We start from the raw sequence: 22,619 nt of genomic DNA on the forward strand, positions 1-22,619 counted from the left end.
TGATCAAATTTTAATCCAATCTCAATCCCAATCCGTATTATAGTCTGATACGGGCTTTAGGCTGAGTTCCCACTGTGCGCGTCACGCGTTGCGTCATCTGTCGTTAAAGCCCCTTGCCCAATGCCAGGCAACAGGAACAGGAAATAACCAAAAAATTGTTAATTACAACCTAAAAAATTCGAATGCTATGATTGGTTGGCAACAGGCAATAGGCACAGAATTTCCAACGTGACGGAAACTCTGTGTCTCTTACTACGTTTACGCGAGCGTTACTTCTGTAGTAACTTACGATAATTCCTTCGCGTAAACGGGATTTTCCTTCGCGTAAACGGGATTTTGTAGTAACTTACGATAATTTACTCCGCGTAAACGAATAATATATCGTAAGTTACTACAGAAGTAACGCTCGCGTAAACGTAGTATATTGCCTGTTACTACGTTTACGCGAGCGTTACTTCTGTAGTAACTTACGATAATTCACCCGTTTACGCAAAGTAAATTATCGTAAGTTACTACAAAATCCCGTTTACGCGAAGGAATTATCATAATAAGTTATTACAGAAGTAACGCTCGCGTAAACGTAGTACGTGTCACTGTTTATTCTGCATTTATACATGATTTCGGATTTCTATTCCCTGTTCCTATTGTCTGTTGCCTGGCATTGTGCAAGCAGGGGCTTTAACGACAGATGACGCGACGCGTGACGCGCACAGTGGAAACTCAGCCTAACGTCAATAAAGGGTCATGCACAATGCTGACAGGTGGCGGCGTCGTCACTTGTGAAATGATCAATTTGTTAATTTTTTAATAAAGATACAATAAATCATTAAGGTAATGATGGAGCAACGCGTAGCAATTAAGGAGCAATTGTTTTATGTTGGATATACTTGCAGAAGACTGTGAGAAATGTATTTTTCCAAGAAAATAAACAGTTCTTTGCTAAAATATCATACAAAATTAATTATACGAATGGAGCGATTGAAAATCCCAATAAAGCGAAACAAGAAATAGTTATTCTACCGAAAATCAATAGGAAATGTTGACTAAACTCTTTGAAATATAGTTATGAACAATGGAGCTATTATATTACGTTTGAATATTTCCGCCAATGGCTGCCGAGCCATAGTTGACCACCAATGGCGGCCGATAAGTGGCGGCGGCGTCACTTGTGAAATGATTAATTTGTTAATTTTTCAATAAAAATGCAATAAATCATAAAAATTATGATGGAGCAATAAGGAGCAATCGTTCTATGCCGGATTTAATTGCAAAAAAAAGGAGCAATTGTTGATTCTGAGGGAGCAATTAGGGAGCAATCGTTTGAGCTATAGTTTATTAAAAAATATGAACTCGCAGCGCCAATTTATTTCCGGTTATTTATTGTAATGCTGGAGCCGTCTGTATAACCGACAAAATTACCATTTTCTATGTTATCAACCTATATCTGTCCTTGCATAGACAAGGATATAGACAAGGATAGCACCTACATTGCACGCACACATACGCACGAATCGTCATATACACTATACTCTTATATTAGACTCTAATCTCCATTTGGAGGGTTCATCGATGTTTTTCTTGTTGTGCAATTCAGGGAGACTCGTTTTCACGTTCGTATCAATGGCATATCTTTTATATAAAGCACATCTCTTGTGATAAGCTGACAGCGATCGCTGTAACTTGAGACGCCATATTAAGATAAAAGTAGGTAAGGAAATCTGTAATTCTGTAATTTTTTTGTTTTTTTTATATTAAATCGGAGTTTCCCTGAATCATTGATGTATGTACTGCAATTCTGGAAAAGGATTTTTAATTTTGTCAAATTAATACAACGCTACGTGACGACAAAGAAATGTCGGTAAAACAGACGACTCCAGCATCACCTTAAAGATTTATGAAAGTTATATATCTACATTTCCTTTGTCCAACGTCACATTGATCATCATTGATTAGCTATTTATAAAGTAATAATGTTGGCAAAAAGAATTAAATCGGTATGAATCTAGTAACTACCCGAGTAAAAATTTATACAGGCGTGCTTGTTGTCATGTACGGCCCTGATCAGATATGAATAATGAGGCATGCTAGATCAGTATTTTTTTATGTTGTCCTTAAAATATATGTTTTAAAAAGAAAATAATTTTTTTAGGGCAACCTGGCTAAAGTCTTGACTGGTGCCGTATCAAGCATGCCTGGTTATAGTATATAATTCAAAAGACAGAAAGTAGACAAAGTATTTCTTCTCAACTCTAGAATTGTCTCGACTTTTTTCAAAAATTTTAAAATTTCACAAGTCAATTGATATATATATATATATCATTTCGATACATTACAATTCTAACATGTATGGGTGTGTGTGTGTGTGCAACGGAACATATGTCTTAGATCTTAGATTATGTTATCTATACAAATTTATTTTATGTATATATATATATATATATATATATATATATATATACACATATATATATATATATATATATATATATATATATATATATATATGTATGTATGATATTTATTGTATTTCCACGCAGAGGGTTTACAAGGCGTTTTTATGAGGAACATACCCAAACCTCTTACAAAAACTCAATTTCCCTATGCCTGGCCATTTGCAACCTCACGAACGTTTACCCTTCCTCCCCATAATCCTCTTTATCCCTCTTCTTTTTCCTCCGTTTCTGCCACGACTCCGTCCTTCAGCCTCCTACCTTCCCGTCTCAACTCATCTCTATTTGGCCCACACCCTCTTTTTTCCATCCTCCTTCTTCTAACTCCTCCGACTCCCCTTTTCCTCTCATTCTTTCCCCCTCTATGCAGTCCTTTCGTGAGAACAAGTATTAGATAGGTACCTAAATTTGATATATGTTAAATATACAGTAATAATAAGGAGCATGTGTACGAAAAATCAAGAGATAAGTCATTCTAAATGTGCGTTCGCGGAGCGTGCCATTGTCATCCTGTCCTTGTTTACATCTAATGTATATATGAATAATACATGTACTTAGCAATTAAATGAATACATTATTAATGTCTTAAAATATTCCCTGAAGTTTCCGGATTTTGTATGTACCTTGAAAATAAGGGCTTGCCGAATGTTTTTCTCTGATATATGAAGTTAAATAAGTAGTGGATTCAATCACATATTGCTTTACTTGTGGCTGCGTTCGGAAACGTTTTTTTACATGGAAGAAATCTTCTACTACTGAAATCCCCGCGGTGCAACCAGTCACGAGGTCTATTCGGGGAGCGTCCGGGTTTCTCCGGGCAACCAGTCCTGGACCCTGATCGGGGAGCGCCCCGTAGGTTTCAACCAGTAACCCCTCCGAAAAGGGGAAGACCCCCCGCCCCCGGGGTGAAACGGGAAAGTGCCGGATTCCATGAGCGCGGGATCCAATCCCGCTCTCATAGCCTACCGGCTAAAACTTCCATGAGTGACCCTAACACTGTGCTATGCTGGGGGGGCCCCGGGAAACGCAATGATCACATCCGTGAACCCCCCGCACTTTGCCCTTAAAGGCGTGTCGCGATTTCTAGTTTGTGACGAATGAATGTCACCACGCTCATCCGCCACCCTTCCCGACGGGGTTGCTTGCGCAGCGGACGAGCGGTTATCCCCGACCACTCGTCCGCCCCCCGGGCGAACAAGAGAGGAGCCATAAACTCTTCCTTCCCTAGCGCCCCCTTAAGGGGCAGGCGGGGTCCGTGTCCCCGAGGTAAGGCCTTAAGCCCCCCCCCCGAGAATTCACGGCCCCCTGCCCGCGCGAACCGAGGGGACCGCTTGTGGCAGGGACCCCTTGGGAATCCCGCCCGAGCCCCCGTCGGCCCGCCTCCTCCCCCTCCACCGACTTGCTCGGCACCAAATATGGCGGCAGGGGGGCGGATCCCCCTTTCCCCCAGCAGGGGAAAGACGAGTACGGCCCGCCCCCGTGTCGCCCCCTTCTCAGCTACCGCTCGACACAACCCCCCACCGATCGGATCGGAAGGGGTGCCCGAACGTTTGTACCTCGTCCGGTTGTCTTTTATTCGCTCCCACTGTCGTTGTCGTCGTCGCTGCCACTCCCACTGGCATCGACGCTCTCATCCGACTGTGGGGGGGAGCCTCTCCCCTCCTTACTCTTTCGTCCGCTTCCTTCCGCGTCATTACGTTGTCGCAGAAGAAGGCGAACTTTTTCCAATTGTCTCTCCTTTTATCTCCCGCCTGTACCGTCGCAACCACGACGGCGGGAAGGGAGAGATCCTCCCCGATCGCTGCCCTGAGGACACGGCGCTCCTCCGCCCACGCTGGGCATTGCTCCAATGTGTGCAGGGCCGTGTGCACCGCCTCAAGGCAGTGGTGGCAGCCTTTGGTGCGCTCCTTCCCGATGCAATGCAGGTAATCGCCGAAACATCCATGGCCCGTTAATACCTGCACCGCGTGGAAGGCAACGTATCTTCACTTGATGCCTTCTACCCACTCTGCCAGTACCGGCTGTACGGCCTCTATGATCCTCCTTCCCCACAAGTGTCGGGGATCCGCGAGGTACTCCTTCTACTTGCGGAGGAGGGTCTCTTTGGCCTAGAGCTTCAGCGCCCTCCTGGCCCTCGGCAGGACTTCTCCTTGATTGGTTTTTATCCGGCTGACCGCCTCGTACGTCTCGGCGTACGATTTGGCCAGCAAGGCTATTGGGGGAATTCCCGCGAGGGTGGTCGCCTCTAAGTGGGGGACGATTCGATAGGCTCTGGCGGCCCTGATCGCGATCACTCTTTGCGCGGCCGCCATTTGCCCGTTGAGGCGGGTGCTGTCGCCTACCTTCCTCCATCACATCGGTGCCGCGTACAGCAGCACCGAGTGGACCGTCGCCACATAGAGGCGACGCACGTGCCCGCCCGCCCCGCCGATGTTAGGCAGGCTACTTGCCAGGCTGTTGGCAGTCTTCTTGGCCCTTGGGGCCACGCGGGCAACGTGCTCGCCAAAGCTCATCTTTTTGTCCAGCTACACCCCCAGGTACTTGAAGCGCGGAGTGATCGGGACTTCTTTACCCTCTACTCGGAGGCTAAGCCCTTCCGGAGGCGGACCCCGCGGACGGCGACCCCGCGGAGGCGACCCCGCGTGAAGCGGTTGTAGAGCCTCCTTATGGAGTGCACCACACATTCGGCTGCCACGTTGGCCAGCTTGAATAGCTCCTGCCATTCTTCCCCACTGACTCCCAGGAATACGTCGTCCGCGTATCCCGAGAGCCAGCATCCTTCGGGGAGGGGAGTCCTTTTTTATTTTTTTTGCAGAGGAAATGCTTTACGCATACCCCAGCCCTGGGTAATAGGGCCGGGGTTATGTAGGACTCTCCCTAATGGGCCTACCCACTAAAACTCCTGCGGGTGTTCACCTCTGGCATTTAGCTAAAGAGTGCTCGGGAATCGCTGAGCAGCATGCTTCCGGGCACCTTCCGCGCCGTTAATCCCTGGGGAGGAAGGGGAGGTATCTTATGGGAGGTACCCCTCCCTTCAGTCCCATCATTTTTTTTATATTGGAGGAATTCTTCCTACTCCACGACTGGTCGGGGACACCACCTCCGACTCCGTCGCCCAACTCCTGGGAGGCATCAGGGAGGTAGAGCACTTCCCCATTCTACATCCCCTCCCTCTCCCCGGCCGATGCCCGTGGCGCCACGTGCGCGGCGCTGGTGCGCGCCATGCGCACGCACCACGGGCGACGGCCCTCTCCCAACTTGGGTGGTTCGCCGGAACACGGTAGGGCTCTGTTACCATGGCGAGCCCGGCACCACGCTCCGCCAGGACCTGTGTCAACAGATCCTGGGCTAGGCGGGCGTGGTTAAGGTTAATCTGGGCGACCTTAGTCGCCGGCATTAACCCGTGAGTTCCGGGTCCTCCAACCCCGTCACCTCGGGGCCGGTCCAGCCCTGTCCCTCCCCTTTTTCCAGCCAGAACGACCGATTCAGCTTAGCCGGCTCGGTCAGATCGACCAACGCGGTTGTCGTCACGTCCACGCCCACCGGGGGGAGAACCGCCGGCCGGTCAAAACCGGATCGGACGGTCTCCGCCTCCACCTCTATCTTCGTGTCCGCTGCTTCTCCTCCAGAGGAGTTCGCCACCGACGCCGACACGTCCGCGCTAGTAGAGGGGACGACCGCCAGTCGGCCGGTCCGGGAATCCAAGGAACCGAACCGGGCAGCCTCCACCTCCACTCTCGCAGGGCCGCCCCCAGAGGGGGAGCCAGCCGCGGGCGCCAGCGCGTCGGCATTTACCGCCGCTCGCGTTCGCGCGCCAGGGCCTCTCTTCCTTTTATTTGCGGGGCGGCAGGCTTTCGACCTTGCCCTGTGCCTCGCCGGTGCGCCCTCCTTAGAACAGAGAGGGCACCGGAGAGGCGCTGTACAATTCTGGGCCCTATGTCCGGGCTCGCCGCAGCGGTAACATTGACCGGAACGGTCAATCTCTCTCATGGTGGAAGTAATAAGGTGTGCTCATATTGCGGACACATTTTCGTCTGTTCTGCGCATCGTGACAAAAATCGTCCATTTTGAACTCATACTAACAGATGCTTGTGTCGGTGTGTTTCCGTGAGTTAGTACACAGTCAAAAGTGCAAAATTTGTAAATAATGCCGTCGTGTTCAATAAAAAATTGTAAAAACAACACACAAAACGCAAAAAATCGAAACATTACTTTCTTGGGATTTCCGAGGAAGACGGAAATGATAGAAAAGTGGAAAGTTTTCTGCAAAGAGAACATTAACCCTACTTCTGGTAAGTGTACAATATTATTGTATAAATTTTGTTTATGAATTTAAAAAATACTTGTGTAATTAATATAAATAAAAACGTGCTACATGCTTTGTAAAAATGTATAAGATATTTATTAATTTGCATATGTAAAATATATAAAAATTATGTAACGTTTTTTGCAGCTCGAGTTTGTTCAGAACATTTTCTACTTGGTCAATTCGAAAATAAGACATGGCTTAAAAATTTAGTAGGAGACTCGGGAATAGTCTCAAAAAAACTATTTCCTGATGCGGTTCCAATGGCATCGATAGTAGATCATAGTGTCAACACAGAATTGAGTAAAATATCGAGTAAGTATTGACAATATTTCAGGTCTTTACATATTATCCATAATCCTTGCTACAAACGTGTTTGTATTCCAAATCAATATTTTCCAATTCATTTGTGAGTCCAATACAATTTCTGAAATATTCGTAACTTTACATGTTACTAAATGTAACCTAAATTCTAAGTACACATTTGTGAATTAAAAATTATTTATAACATAAGTATTAAATTGTAATATGAATGATACGATTTTTAGGAACAGATGATACACAGAGAAATGTGACAGGCACTGATCATGGCACAAATTGGGATCAGCCTTGCGAGTCGAATTTCGTACAGCTAGTTGCTGTCGCAAGCAACGATGAAAATTTGGCTTTATCACATTCTATGACAGTAAGAACATCGACTTGTACAAAGAATGGACGAATTGATTGCACTTCTATGCAGGCAGAGAGTGCAGCATGTAACTCTGTTTTGTCCAACACAGTAACTCCAAGCACGTCTAGGTCAACAAGGAAGAGTAAAAAGGAAGGTCAATGTAAGTTTGCTTTTTTCATATATTATCCTTTTCAAGTTACTAAATTTGTAATTTTTGCATAATCTTTACTTTTTAATTTGTGTTACTTTTTTATGAAATTTTATATACATTTTTCATATTTATGTTAATATAAGTTACTTATGTATAACCGATTGTTACAAAAATTACGTTATGTATTTTTTTTGTTTTTTTGCTTTTATAGGCGTGGCACAGGAAAGCGATGCGATGCTTCTGTTGAAAGAAGAAAACAGAAAACTTAAAAAAGCACTTGCTGCTTCAGTTTCTGAGACGAAGTTACTAAAACGTCGATTGGCAACAATTAATAAGCGACAAAAAAACAACTGCAGCAAAACGTTGCAAAAAAAGTTAAAAACATGCTTAGTCCCTTCTTTACGCCGGCTCAAATAAGAATATACATGAACCCGAAACAGCAAAAAACCCGCTGGTCTCAAGAAGATATTGCAGCAGCAATATCATTCAAGAGCGTCAATTCAAAAGCATATAGATATATTAGGAAGTTGAAGCTGATTCCCTTGCCTGCACCGTCCATTCTTCGCAAGTGGATTACTGATTTTAACATCAACGAAGGCATTCTGACTGACGTTTTGTCCATAATAAAAGCGAAAAGTAGCAGCATGACGTCAATGGAGAGAGCAACAGTAATTTGTTTTGATGAGATTTATTTAACAAATCAAATGCAAATTGAAAGAAAAACTGAACGAGTCGTTGGTCCTCACAAAAGGTGTCAAGTGCTTATTGCACGTGGAATATTTAAAAAGTGGAAACAGCCCGTTTATTACGGGTTTGACCAGGATGTAACGAAAGATTTATTAACAGACGTCATAACCCAATTACATGCAAGTGGTTACACTGTTTTTGCTATGACGAGCGACCTGGGTAATGCCAATCAAAAGTTATGGAAATCGTTGAATGTTGGACACGATGATCATCACAAGACATATTTCATGCATCTTTGTGAAGCTTTTGTCAAGATCTATGTATTCGCTGATGTTCCACACCTTGTAAAGTTGGTACGTAATCATTTCCTAGACTCCGGGTTTCACATAGACGGACATCACGTAACTTCTGCCGCTCTGTCGAAGCTCTTGCAAATCAACAATGGCGAGTTAAAAATTGCGTTTAAATTATCTGAAACTCATCTAAACGTAACCAGACCACAACGCCAAAATGTCAAGCTTGCCACTCAGCTATTTTCAGCCACAAATGCGGCTGCGATCGAATGGTGTGGTTCGGGTCCCAGGTAGCAAGCACTCGTCATTTTGACGTCAATATTTGGTCATAATTGGTCAGTAACGTCATTCGTCGATTAAGTGACGTATATTTAACGTCATGTTTTAATACGTCAAAAAGACTTCGTAAAATGACATTATATAGACGTTTAATTGACTACCCAGGTAGCAGACAGTCGTCATAATGACGTGATTCTTACGTCATTTTATGACGCATGTTACGTCATTTATTCCTAAAGTTTAACGTAAAAATGACATATTTTTCACAATATTTTTCACAATTATATTCCTACATTTATAAAGTGTTTTGTAACTTTATGATTGCCGTGGTGAATTTATGGTATAAGTGGATCTAGTTGCGTGTGTAATTATAGTTTTATGACAACCATTTCATGCAGTGTTATTACTATCAAGAAGATATCATTACAAGATTTTTGAACACTTTAAAGATGTATCTGTTATAGACAAGTACAGCAGTTAATAAGGAAGCATCAGGGTGAGAAGATCGTCACTGTCCACTGGATCATTGAAGTCAAGCGACTCCGACGCGGTACTGTACTAGGATGGGTGACCGCCTTGAGAGAGCGGCTATATGCACATGGCATGTAACGAAACAGTTAAAAAAGCTTTTTTTTTAAATAAAGAAAAAGAACATATTTTTATAAACGTTTATCAAGTAGACATTTTAAAATTTTAATTTCATAAAAAACATTTCTAGAAACCGGTATGTCGTACATTGGACCTATTTTTGCCGTCAATAAAACGTCAGAAAATGACGTCTTTGGGATGTGACTTAGGACCGTGTAAAATACGTCATTTTTACGTTAAACTCTAGGAATAAATGACGTAACATACGTCATAAAATGACGTAAAAATCACGTCATTATGACGACTGTCTGCTACCTGGGGTGGAATCATGGATGCTTGTCTTGAATGGGAAAAAAACCGCTGCGTTCGTAAGAATGGTGAATGACTGGTTCGATGTTTTCAACAGCGTTGGAAAATACGGAACTCATCCTGGAATACACGGTTATGGCGTAGATCTTTCTCGACAAAATGAAGTTCTTCGAAAAATGACGTTAACAATTGAAGAAATGAGAGTCGGCAAATGGAAGACGTTGGTTCCATTTCAAAAGGGAATTATCATTAGTAATTCTTCGCTGGTAAATCTTTTCAATGACTTAAAAGAAAGGTTCAACATTGACATGTCTTATATTATGACAAATCGTTTGAATCAAGACGTGCTTGAAAATCTTTTTTCTTACTTGCGAGTAATGGGAGCTACAAACGATAAGCCAACAGCCTTGGATATTCGTTATCGATTGAGAAGGTATATACTAGGAAAACATTCCGCAGATTTTTTTACAGTGGGGAGTAACACAAGTGCTGTCAACGACTCCATCTCTGAAGTGTGCCTAACTAGAGGGATTGACGAAGATTTCACAACAACAAATACTCATACGAAGCAACCAAGTGATAATGAGAGTAGTTTCAGCAATGTTGCGCGTGAAGACTGTGACGAAGAAAGTGATGAATATAAGAGTGATTTTCGATGTGGTAACATCCTCATTCCAAATAAATTACAAGACTTAAGGGTCAGTTAAAGTCTTTTTATTTTTATATGATTAAAAAATTATATAAATATATAAAAAATTACGAGAGTAATATTTGAAATAGCTATCACATTATCTGTATAAGATATGACATCGATTTTTGTTCAGAAGTGCAGTTGTGAAACAAAAAATACAATTGGAGCTTACTTCGACTGCCCCTTAAGGTAAATGCACCAATTTGCGTCCATGTAAGGGTTATAGCAGAATAAAAGACCAATAAACGAGTATAATCTAATCCAATTTGATTAAAAATCATTACTGATTAAAAAATATATACTTCTTTATGGAAAAAAGCTTTTGTTTTGACAAATTGCTACATATTGCACCGGAAAATTCTAAAATTACGCGAAGGTATCATTGTACGTCGTTGCGTCCGCCTGATTAGTTTTCGAACGTATTCGCGTCCATTGCGTTGCCCCCTTTGCGTCAGGACGCAAACTAGTAGGACGATTTGACTGCACTATTTTGCGTCCGTCATGGTCATGGATAAAACGAATATGTATTGGATGTTTTCGGTCGCAAATAGAAACAGAATGTGTAGGGCCCCCATTTGCGTCTGCTCTTCAGAGGTTATGGTGGACTTGAATTATTCTGATAAAACTTATATTACTTTATAGGTTGTGCCGCAGAAAAAAACAGTGCACATCGAAAAAGTTATATTTTTCGCATCAATCACGACAATTTTTAGCATGAATATACTGACGATTCAATTACTTTGAATATTCGAAGCAACCAGACGCACGCACGAACATTAGGATGTTGTTGCGCTGCTTTGCTACTATTGTGTGAAATTAATAATTTACTGACTTTTCGTGTGATGAAATCACACGTTTTGAGTAGCTTGTGGAGCTGGATTGCTTAAAACACTTGGATTTACCACGTGATTATTTCTCAGGATCCGCAACAACGACAAAAATGACAGTCACTTTCACCGTCCGATTTACTAAGAATTTGCCCTCAGCGCACGCGTATACACAGATGGTCACTCACGGCGCGCACTATGAACATTGAAACCGTGTTATATTTTTTTAATTTCAATGAAACACATTTTAAAATAGACGCAATTATAGAATATTGTCTATAGAGTGGAATAAATATTCTTCATGAATCAATAAGTGTGGATATTAATTGATTTTATTATTTTTTAATCAGATTCGGACGCAAATAGGTGCACGGACGCAAATAGGTGCATTTACCTTAAACGCTGAGAACATTTTTGGAGGATAAAAATATTTTAATATTTAAATCTGGTAATATATATATATATATATATATATATATATATATATACCAGATATACCATATATACTCTACGTGTATTAATACCTCAAATTCATTATCTACACGTGGACACGTGGACATCGAATTTAAGGTATTAATACACGTAGACGCCGAAAACTACGGAGCGCACTATGTGGACCTCGTCATCGGCAACCTGGGACACCTATCCACAATTCACGGTTAACTAGAGTTAACCGAAGTTTAACTCGCTGAACTCGGTTTAGCGCATTTGTGGCGTTTCACAACTGCCTTAAACCTTCGTTAACGTTTACTTGCCTCGGTTAAAGATGAACCTCCGATTTTGGGCGTTCAACCAATTTAACCGAGGTTTACGACCGTGAAGAGTGTGAGGACCGTGGCGCCATTTGACAGTTTCGCACGTTTCGCAATTATAAGGTTATGTATTGTCGTGTGCAGTGTGCTTCACGTGTTGAATTGAGAAAAGGAGTATTTAATTTACGGAATATATTCTCCCAAGATTCATTGAAATCTCAAAGTCTCTTGCTATACAATATGGCTTTTGCACATGTATTATCGTCATCAGATGATGAAGATTTTGCTGATATGGTTAATCGAAGACCAAATAATGTTAGAAGACAACCTGCTTATTTTTACGAGTTTGACGATGTTGATTTTCACGCTCGATTCCGATTATCGAAAGAATGCGTTACTGAAGTATTAGAAGCTATCGAACCCGAAATTTCACATCCGACCGAACGGTGAGTATACACAGCATTACAAAACAGCATTATAACTGAGAGTGTTTGTAATTGACGGAGCTGTCATTCAAGAATAGTAATTAAAGGATAAAGGATAAAGAATTTTACTTTATATACCCCAAGGGGCCTTAAAGGGCGTTTTGATGGGACGTACCCAACCCTAACCTCCAATTCATCCACTACCTTACTCTTTCCTTCTTTGGACCAACGGTTTAACGTCTCTTCCGAAAGACGGAGCCCAGTTTTCTCCGCATCTTGCACGGAGGGGCGCGGTTTTTCGGAAAAAAACTTTTCCATGTTACATGGCTCTAGTGGACTCGAACCTGGTTCCTCAGATTACGAGTCTGGCGCTCTACCACTAGACCACACCGCCGCCCTTCAAGAATAGTAATTATTGATTGTTATTAATAATAAAGATATGGACAGTAATAAGTACAACCACAGTAACGCAGAGAAATTAGTTTTTATTGTTGAGAAGTTCAAAATCATCAAGTCATGTTGCTTATCCCAAGTAGTAGTTTAACATTTTTTATGTTGTACGTAACTAATTTATGACTATTTATTTATCAGGAACAATGCTATTTCTCCCATGAACCAGCTCCTTTTGACGTTGAGATTCTACGCTACTGGCAGCCACTTAATATCAGCAGGTGATTTTTCTGGAGTGAGCAAAACGAGTGCACACAGAGTTGTCCACCGCGTAACGAATGCCATTGCTCGTCTTCGGCCAAGGTTTATTAAATTTCCTACTCTTGCGGATGAAATAAAAACCGAGCAAATACAGTTTTTTGACATTGCACGATTTCCGAGGGTTGTGGGCTGCATAGATTGCACTCATATAAAAATCCAGTCATTTGGTAAATAAAGTTTAAACTGCGTATATCATTGATATTTGGGATTATACAATTTTTTTGCTGTTATAGAAGTGTCAATAATTATTGTAAATATTTTCAGGTGGAAATGATGCAGAATACTTCAGAAATCGAAAAGGTTACTTTTCGATTAATGTCCAAGCGATTTGTAACGCTAACTTGCAAATAACGGACCTTGTAGCTCGTTGGCAAGGATCGGTGCACGACACCACAATTTTCAACAATTCCAGGATACGTGCTCTATTTGAGGCTGGAATATTTGGAGATGCCTTGCTCTTAGGTGATGGTGGTTATCCTGTTCGGTCCTATTTAATGACGCCTCTACGCAATACAGAAACTCGTGCGCAGGAACTCTATAACGAATCGCTTATTAGAACACGCAATACCATTGAACGCGTGTTTGGAATATGGAAAAGACGATTTCCAATTTTGGCACTGGGTTCTCGATTTTCTAAAGTTGAAAGAGTACTACCAGTCATTGTAGCAACTGCCATATTACATAATATTGCCCGGCGTGCTGGAGATCCACTACCACCAGATGATCCCGCGTTACACTTGCCGTGGGAAGAAATTTTGGAACAGGGAAATGTACCGCTTATGAATGATGCGCCTGGTAATAATCATATGCAGAACATACTAATCAACGATTATTTCCGCAGGTGAGAATAAAAATATTAGACAAATTATTTATGTACGTATTATTGTTATATGTAGTAATATTTAAATTTGGTATCATTTTTCAGCCTGCTGTAGAATAAATAATCCTTACTTTGGAAAAAGTTGACGAATATGTTGGAATATTATGTATTTAGCAGTGCATCTTAAAATTTGTACATTTTTAATCAAAAAAGATCGGACATTTATTTTTAAAATATGAAATGTAAAAGTGTTCGCTTCAATACGTGGACTCACGGTAGTCATACACGAAATCATGTTCATTATATTATTTATACTTGCATTTTTATTTTATTTTAATAAACGTTTACCTTGAATTATCCTTTGATACTTTCTGTAGAAGTCATAGCCTGGAAGTAAATCGTCAGACTCGTGCTACATTATCAAGCTGGCCGAAGTATCGAATACATGACTATCACTCGTTATAATGCAACAAGTCTTTCAGTTCACATCCAGACAACATCCCAAGCATATTTATACACATATACAATAAGAATTACTGTAAGGTTATCATTCTATCAATAGAAATTCAAGAAAGAAAAAATAATAGTTTTATTTCTCATATGACAACATTTCAAGTATATTTATATACTTATACAATAAGAATTACTGTAAGGCTATCATTCTATCAATAGAAATTAAAGAAAAAAAAATAATACAGTTCTATTTTTCATATAATAACATTTCAAGCATATTTATATACTTATACCTTATACAATAAGAATTACTGTAAGGCTATCATTCTATCAATAGAAATTAAAGAAAAAAAATAATACAGTTTTATTTTTCATATAACAATATTTCAAGCATATTTATATACTTATACCTTATACAATAAGAATTACTGTAAGGCTATCAATAAAAAAATCAACAGAGAAAAACTAATACAGTTTTATTTCTCATATGATTGGAGTTGCTTTTTTAGAATTTTGACTTCAAGTTGTTCTTTTTCCAGTTGCACATTTAAAATTTGTAATTCTATTTCAGATTTTCCACTCAGATCCTTCTTCATTAGCTCGACTAATTCGGCTTTAGATTGAGCTAAATCATAAAAACATTGATTGCGTTTTACAGCGCTTATTACAGGCCTTACAGGCATTCTCGTATGTTTTCCCCGCTTTACAATTTTCTTTTTTACGATCGAACTAGTAGGGTTTGTCGCATTTCGATTTTCCTTCAACGATGTTCCTACAGCTGCCTCTATTTCAGCATCTGAAGGAAAGTCCAAATCTGGAGCTACTTCATTATCGTTGCATATCGGAACGTCTAATTCAGTACTCTTGTTCGATTTCAACATTGCCGGGGTCCAATTAGCCCAAACCGTTGCTACATCTGTTTCATCGAGTGCCTGTAGTTAATAAACACATTGTAATTAATATTATTTTTGTAGTAATATATTTGGAACATCACGAATGCCATTCTGAAAATATTGACCAACAATCATAGATGTCGGTAACGCAATATACCTTTTTTTTTTAAGAAGAGAGCTGCGTTTGATCAAAATGCACGGAATATCGGCTTACTGGCACCAACTAGCATTATCAATAAGCGAGTACATAGAATAGCATCCCCGAGATAAGATTATAGAAACAATTTTTAATGTACATACTTCAACGTCAAAAACCATATCGTCACCATCATCATTTGTATCCTGATCCACATTTACGTCATCTATGCCTATAAAAATAAGTTTACAATTATTTCAGATGCTAAGGCACTTACACATTATACAATGTATACAATCTGTGTATAATTATCTCAAAGCATATAAAATATATACCTGGTACATGATCACTGTCGAATGGATTTTTTAAACCATCGACTGATGGTTGAATAATACTTTTGACTCTTTCGGCTATCGGGTCATCAGGGATAGTCATCTTTCCGCCGCCTATACATATCAATTATTTATTAATAATTATATACAATACGCCTATACATATACAATATGCTCATATATATGCTTATATACAATACCTGTTGCGAAAACTTCTTTACGTACTTCCGCAAAATGTCTCCGAGTCCTCTTTTTCAAATTGTCCCAGCAATTTTTTAGCGACGCCACATTTCGGTTTGCTAGTATGCATCTGCTATTAAACTCACGGCTTATGTCTAACCAGCATTTCTCTTTTTCTTTGATAGTTACAGCGTCGGTTTGCTTGGATTCAATTATGTGTTTCTTACTTTCGATAATTTCAGTTAATGTCATTTTTTCGTCTGTCGAAAAATTCGGTAGCCGCTTTTTCGGATTGTCTTTCACGGACAATCCTTTTTTATTTGACATCACACACAATTCTTCTATTATTTCTATTAATCTTTACTAGTTTACTGTAGAAAAAGTAATCGGACTATCAAACAGCTGATCTCTTTACCGGCACGCTTTTAACCTCTTCTTTGCAAAATTTCAGCTGACCAATCACAGTTCACGTTCTAAGAGAAAGAAGCGTATGTTCTGAGTTTCAGTTAATGGGGTATAGGTTTACGTAACCAACGGTTAAAAATGAGGTGTGGAACGCGATACAGGTTTAACGTCAGCGTCAACTTTAACGGCGGTTCAGCTAAACTCGGGTTCAACTAAAAGTTGTGAAACCGGGCCCTCTAGACATCGAATTCAACGTACGATTACACCTGGACACCAAAAACTATGAAGCGCACTATCTGGATCCCGTCATCGGCAACCTGGGACACGTGGACATCGAATTTAAGGTATTAATACACGTAGAGCCGTATTCATAGTCCGAACTTATTCTTAAGACCACCTTAAATTTGGTCTCAAGACGACCTCTAGATTCATAGTCAAAAAAAAAGGCGGGATTCTCAAGGCGTACCTTGATCAAGATGATCTCATTTGAAATCGTTAATGTGATTCATAAACACATTAAGCATGGGATTAAGATTACCTTATTAGTCATGAATTAACAGTCATTTAGGACCGTCTTATCTCACGCATACATAAGATACACGTGTCATGTGCTATTAATTTTTTTTAAATACTGCTCGGGGGGGGGGGGTATTAATCGGTCCCCGGATTCGCGATTGGCCTGTATTAGGGTGGTTCGAAGGGCCAGAGGGGCAATCCCCTCACGAATGCAAGCGAAATTAAATGCAAGTAAAGCGGGATAAATCAAGCGAAGCGACTCACCGTATCGCAGCCCGGCGCTTTCCTGGGATGGTCTCTCGGCCGATCTCGTCTTTCCTCTCGGGTGGCGAATCCTCCTTGATAGCAAGCGGGAGGCGTGCAGACAGACAAGGTAGCAGGCAAGCAAGCAAGCGAGCAGCAAGCAACATAAAGCGGGCAAGCAGGCAAACGCCGTTCTAACGACTTCGTCGAGCACTCGACTGTGGCTGATGCTCCGTGGCGCGAACGAGTACTATTGTCCCAATAATTGGGCCTGCCACCCGTGGGCGGGCAGCACGAGTCGGGTGAGTCGCGCGAGTATTGACACCTGTCGCGGTCCGCCAACGTTTCGCGCGAGTCTCAAACCGACGATAATTTTACGATTATGAGCTTACTGACTAATATACAACGAGTATCAAGCGCAAATCAACCATATCAATATTATACATGTGCAACTAACTACTATCTTACAATTATGTACACTATTTACATGTGAGCTCCAACCATGCCGCCCACCAAAATATAACGTTTGTATTTTTCCTACTCGGTATCGGTCGCCCGGGGTAGCGTGCCCATGGGCAAAAGGCACAGCTTCACCAGGGAACGCTGAATCGAGCCGTCCGCGACCCGAACCGTGGCGACACGCGGGACGCCGTCGCTACTCGGGTGTAGCGCCTCCACCCGGCCGCGCTTCCAGCGCAAGGAGGGCGCGTTGTCGTCTTTAATGAGCACTAAGGCGCCCACGGCAAGCGGATTCGCGGAGGTCCACCACTTGGGGCGCTGTTGTAAATTGTTGAGATACTCCCGGTGCCAACGTCTCCAAAGGTCCTGATGGATTCGCTGTACCAGCTGCCATCGACCTAAACGATTTATCGGCAGCGGAGTCAGATCGGGCGCGGGGACGGCTACGAGGGGTTCCGTGGTCAAGAAGTGTCCCGGAGAAAGGACTTCGAGGTCCAACGGATCGGTGCTCAATGGGCAGAGGGGTCGAGAGTTCAGGATGGCCTCGACCTGGACGAGGACCGTCGTGAACTCCTCCACCGTCAGGATCTGATCCCCCACCACCCGTCGGAGATAGGTCTTGACGGACTTGACTCCTGTCTCGCAGAGACCCTCGAAATGGGGCGCAGAGGGGGGATTGAAGGACCATTTAATTCTTTCTCGCTCCGCCGCGCGGCACATGTGGCGCTCGAGCTTTCGCGATGCTCCCACGAAATTGGTGCCGCAGTCGCTGTGTAAAAGGGAGCAACGTCCGCGACGGGTCACGAAGCGTCGCAGCGCAGCGAGAAAAGAGTCCGTGGACAAAGAAAACGCGACCTCCAGGTGGATCGCCTTAACGGCGAAGCATACGAATAGGCATACATAGGCCTTAAATGAGGGGACTCCTCGAGCTCGGCGGGGGGTTATCGAGAACGGACCCGCAAAGTCCACGCCGCTAATTAAGAACGGTTTGACCGCGCCAACCCTTTCGACCGGTAGATCTGCCATGGGGGATTGGAGTGTGCGGGGATTTGCTCGGAAACACTCGTAGCAATCGGAGAAGAGTCGTCGTATCGCGCGATGGACCCCGAGTATCCAGTATTGCTGGGCGAGCAAATACTGGAGCGTGCGTCTACCGGGGTGCAAGTGGGCGCGGTGCACCTGTTCTATAATAAGCTCGGTGAGTCGGTGGGCATTCGGTAGCAGCACGGGGTGTTTGGCTTCGAAACTCAGTCCCGAGTGGCTGAGTCTGCCGCTCACCCTGAGAAGTCCCGTTGGGTCTAGAAACGGAGCAAGTTTGCTGAACGACTTGGGGAGTCTTTTTCCGTTCCTTAGTCAATCGATTTCCTCGCCGAAGGACTCCAGCTGAACCAATTTTACCACCGCCAGTAGCGCCAAATGCGCTTCAAATTGATCCACGCCCAAGGTCGCAGGTACCGGCTTGGCCCTGGATCGAGTCGTAAACCTTATGATATACGCGATTATCCTACTAATTTTATCTAACGACAAATATCTATTTAATAGTAACGAGATGACATTGGGTGTCTCGTGCGCGACGAGCGTGACGATCCTTTCCTCCTCGTACGGGATTGCCTTGTCAAGGACAGGCTCGGTGCGGGACTCGAAATCTATTAGCCATTTCGGGCCCCTCCACCACATTGAAGTTGCCACGAGTTCGCGAGAAAAAAGTCCACGTGAGCAGTGATTGGCCGGATTGAGCTCAGTGGCAACGTGACCCCAGGCAGATACCGCAGTTTTCTCCTGTATCCGAGCGACGCAATTACAAACAAAGGTCTTCCATCGGTGCGGGGAGAAAAAGATCCAGTAGAGAACCACCTTGGCGTCAGACCAGGCGTATTCCTTATCGATGTCCAAATGTCCCCGTAGGACCTAACGTAAGTAAGCCATTAAGTTGGCGAGGAGCAACGCGGCGCAAAGCTCCAATTGAGGTAGCGAGATGGCGCGTAGCGGAGCCACTTTCAACTTAGCGCAAAGAATTACGATTTTTGTCTCCGAAGGAGTTATGATACGCAGGTACACCACCGCCCCATATACGTGTTCGCTCACGTTGCAGAAACCATGCAATTCGCGGCGGACGCTATCTCCCGCGGAAAATGTGCGAAGGATCCGCAGAGAAGCCAGCGAATCAAATTCAGCTTGATAGCGTTCACATTGTCGGCCAACATCTGCTGGCGGGTCGTCGTCCCACTCGAGTTTCAGCGTCTACAAGCGCTGTATCAACCGCTACGCGGTAAATGTTAGCGGCGCCAAAAATCCCAAGAGGTCGAAGATACGCGCTACTTCCGATAATATTGTGCGTTTAGTGCATTTTTGAGTCAGAGGGTTAAGCTGGAACTCGAAACTATCTGACCGCGAATGCCAACAAAAGCCCAGAACTTTAAGTGCCCGATCTTCGGTCGATTCAAAGGAAAGCGTTCTCTGACTACGCATCGCTGGATCGAGACCCTCCAACGCGGCGGGATGGCTACTCGCCCATTTTTGTAGTTCGAATCCGGCACTCCGGAACAACTCGAGTAATTGATCGCGGAACGCGATAACTTTTTCGACGGTGCGGACACTGGCCACGACGTCGTCCACGTATAGAGACTCGAGGAGCGTCGCGTACACAAACGGATACTGATCCCTGTGGTCGTAAGCTAATTTAAGCAAGCAATAAATCGCTAAAAACGGGGAGGCCGTAGTACCAAATGTGACCGTTTTGAGTAGGTAATCGAGGATCGGATCCGATTCCGAAAAGCGCCAGACGATACGCTGATAATCAAGATGTTCCGGGTGTATCCAGATCTGCCGGAACATTTGTTTCACGTCCGCGGTAATGGCCACGGGCTCAGCGCGAAAAAGGAGTAGCACCGCGACAATATCCGGTTGTAACTTTGGGCTGCTAATCAATGTGTCGTTTAATGACAACCCGTTTGGGCACTTTGACGAAGCATCAAAAACGACGCAAAGTTTTGTGGTGGTGCTGTCTAATTTATAAACCCCATGATGGGGCAAGTAATACACGCGCCCGTCCACGGGGAAGGGGTCGCTTACTAACTCCATGTGACCGCTATCCAAGTAATCCTGCATGAACTCGTTATAACTTTCTCGAAATTCTTTATTCGATTTAAATCGACGCTCGAGTGCGCGTAGTCTATTAACGGCTATCGGCCGGGAATCCGCGAACGTAAGGAGCTCCGACGCAAATGGATACGAAACAACGAAGAGACCCGAATGGTCGCGATAAGTGGTTCTGTCAAATATTTCTTTGCAACGTTGGTTTTCCACGGAGCAAGGAGTATGCTCGGGAACTTTCTCCAGTTCCCAAAATTGTCCCACCGCGTCATCAATCGACTCAATAGTGGTGGCGAAGAAGTGCAAAGAGTGCGTAGTACGGACACGAAAGATTCCGCTCCCAGTAGAACATCAATCGAGCCGGGCAAATAATATTCCGGATCCGCGAGCGGCAGCCCCCGTAAATGATTCCACGATTTGGACTCGACTCGATTGCTGGGCAATGGCGAGGTGATGCGCGGAAGCACCGTAGCTTCGATTGGGAAGCGAATGTCGTCTTTACTTTGCGCCCGTATAATGAACGAGGTAAGGCCCCTCGTCATGGCGGCCTTAGTTTTGTTGACGCCTAACACCGGCACACGATGTCTTGTCCGAGCGAAGCCGCCTCTCTGAAGGCAACCTTCGGTAATGAAATTCGACTAACTCGCGCTGTCGAGCAACATACAAACCGGGAAATCGTTGCCATGCACGTCGAGTGCTTCCGCGCAAACTGTCGACAGTAGGATCACGCGACTCGAAATGCTGGACATAGAACAATAAGTGCATCGCCTGTATTCGACGGCGCCGCGATGCCGTTAACGACCGGAGTGACCGTCGGAGCGGTCGCGGAAGGCGGGGCGTTGCGCAGTCCAAAGTGCAAGAGGGAGTGATGCTTCGACCTACAAGACCGGCAGGTCCAAGAGCTAGGGCAAGTCTTCATGCTATGTCACGCACGGAAACAATTTAGACACAACCTTTTTCGCGAACAAGATTGTGCCGTTCCTTGGCCGAGAGATGTAGAAAACCGGGGCATTTAGCGAACGAATGCTGTTCCGTGCATTTTGGACACGCGGCGCAGTAAGCATAAAAATGAGAATTCTAGGCCGGGGATCTCAGGGAGGGTGAGGGGCGGGGGAAAGGACTCGCGACCGAAGGGTCTGCCGGGAAGAAACACTCTAGCGCCGCCGTCATCCGAAAGGGAGGAGGGGGGATGATCTGCGTTCCCGTCATATGGTTGGCGGGGGGGAAGGGGGAAGGGCTTTGAGATAGAGGAGGTCCTAGGGGGGGGGGAATCAGGCGAGCGCGTCGGGACATGTTCGATAAACAAATGCCGCCTCGCGTCGATGTTCGGCCGACAGTATTCATAAACATCAGATGTCATTTCACATTTCAAATGCGAGCGAGCGCCTATGGCAGGCGGCTATAATTTATGACCTGCGACTAGCGAGACACCGCGGTCTTTTTCACTTTTTTTCGTAGGAAGAGCCGCTTATCGGTGTTTCGCGGCGCCATTCCAGTCATAAGCATAAGGAGGCTCGGTTTTGATAACGATTCCTTGTCTAGCAAAGCGTTCACTGGTTCCGCGTATACCTAGTTCGCGATCGCGAAGAAACTGTACCGGCGATATTCGCCGCACATCCCTCAATCTTTCGTCTCGCACATCTTCATCATTTTTCAAAGCATCGGCGATATCGTTTATTAAATAGTGATCATAGCCTAAAAAGGTTATATACTTATTGTTAAGATTACTTTTTCTTTTCAATTCGTTCTTTTCAATTATCCGTTCCATGTTGCTAGTCACTGTCGTCCGTTAACTCGCGATCCATATCTGCATTATTGTCATCTCGCTATACTTTTTTTCCAATCGATGTATCGACGCGTAGACTTTCAAATCACAGACTGTGATTTTGACTCGCTTCATTCTTTCTTATATATTTTTTCTATTGCTTTTTCCTCTTGTTCCAACTAGAG

The 22,619-nt window shown here is 43.6% G+C and overlaps 3 protein-coding genes across 4 annotated transcripts; all 3 read right to left on the minus strand.

The window, feature by feature from the left end:
* Positions 1 to 14,511: 14,511 nt before the first annotated feature.
* LOC143895690 (uncharacterized) lies at positions 14,512 to 16,529 on the minus strand. 2 transcript variants are annotated; one of them, XM_077403000.1, is made up of 4 exons: positions 15,999 to 16,529; positions 15,777 to 15,887; positions 15,606 to 15,673; positions 14,512 to 15,344 (listed from the first exon to the last, which is right to left on the minus strand). In XM_077403000.1, the coding sequence occupies exons 1-4, from the start codon at positions 16,081 to 16,083 to the stop codon at positions 14,889 to 14,891; spliced, it is 720 nt and encodes a 239-aa protein (XP_077259126.1). In that variant the 5' UTR covers positions 16,084 to 16,529; the 3' UTR covers positions 14,512 to 14,888. The 2 variants fall into 2 exon arrangements, with proteins under 2 accessions (XP_077259126.1, XP_077259125.1); XM_077402999.1 differs by having other exon boundaries at positions 15,974 to 16,524.
* Positions 16,530 to 17,654: 1,125 nt separating this feature from the next.
* Positions 17,655 to 18,602, minus strand: LOC143895692 (uncharacterized). Its single transcript, XM_077403003.1, has one exon. The coding sequence runs from the start codon at positions 18,600 to 18,602 to the stop codon at positions 17,655 to 17,657; it is 948 nt and encodes a 315-aa protein (XP_077259129.1).
* Positions 18,603 to 18,929: 327 nt separating this feature from the next.
* Positions 18,930 to 21,211, minus strand: LOC143895693 (uncharacterized). Its single transcript, XM_077403004.1, has 3 exons — positions 20,990 to 21,211; positions 19,992 to 20,678; positions 18,930 to 19,484 (listed from the first exon to the last, which is right to left on the minus strand). Exons 1-3 carry the CDS (start codon positions 21,209 to 21,211, stop codon positions 18,930 to 18,932), a joined length of 1,464 nt encoding a protein of 487 aa, XP_077259130.1.
* Positions 21,212 to 22,619: the final 1,408 nt, after the last annotated feature.

Source organism: Temnothorax americanus, unplaced genomic scaffold, assembly GCF_048541705.1.
Source record: "Temnothorax americanus isolate GAGA-0224 unplaced genomic scaffold, ASM4854170v1 Scaffold165, whole genome shotgun sequence".
Classification (NCBI taxonomy): Eukaryota; Metazoa; Arthropoda; class Insecta; order Hymenoptera; family Formicidae; genus Temnothorax; species Temnothorax americanus.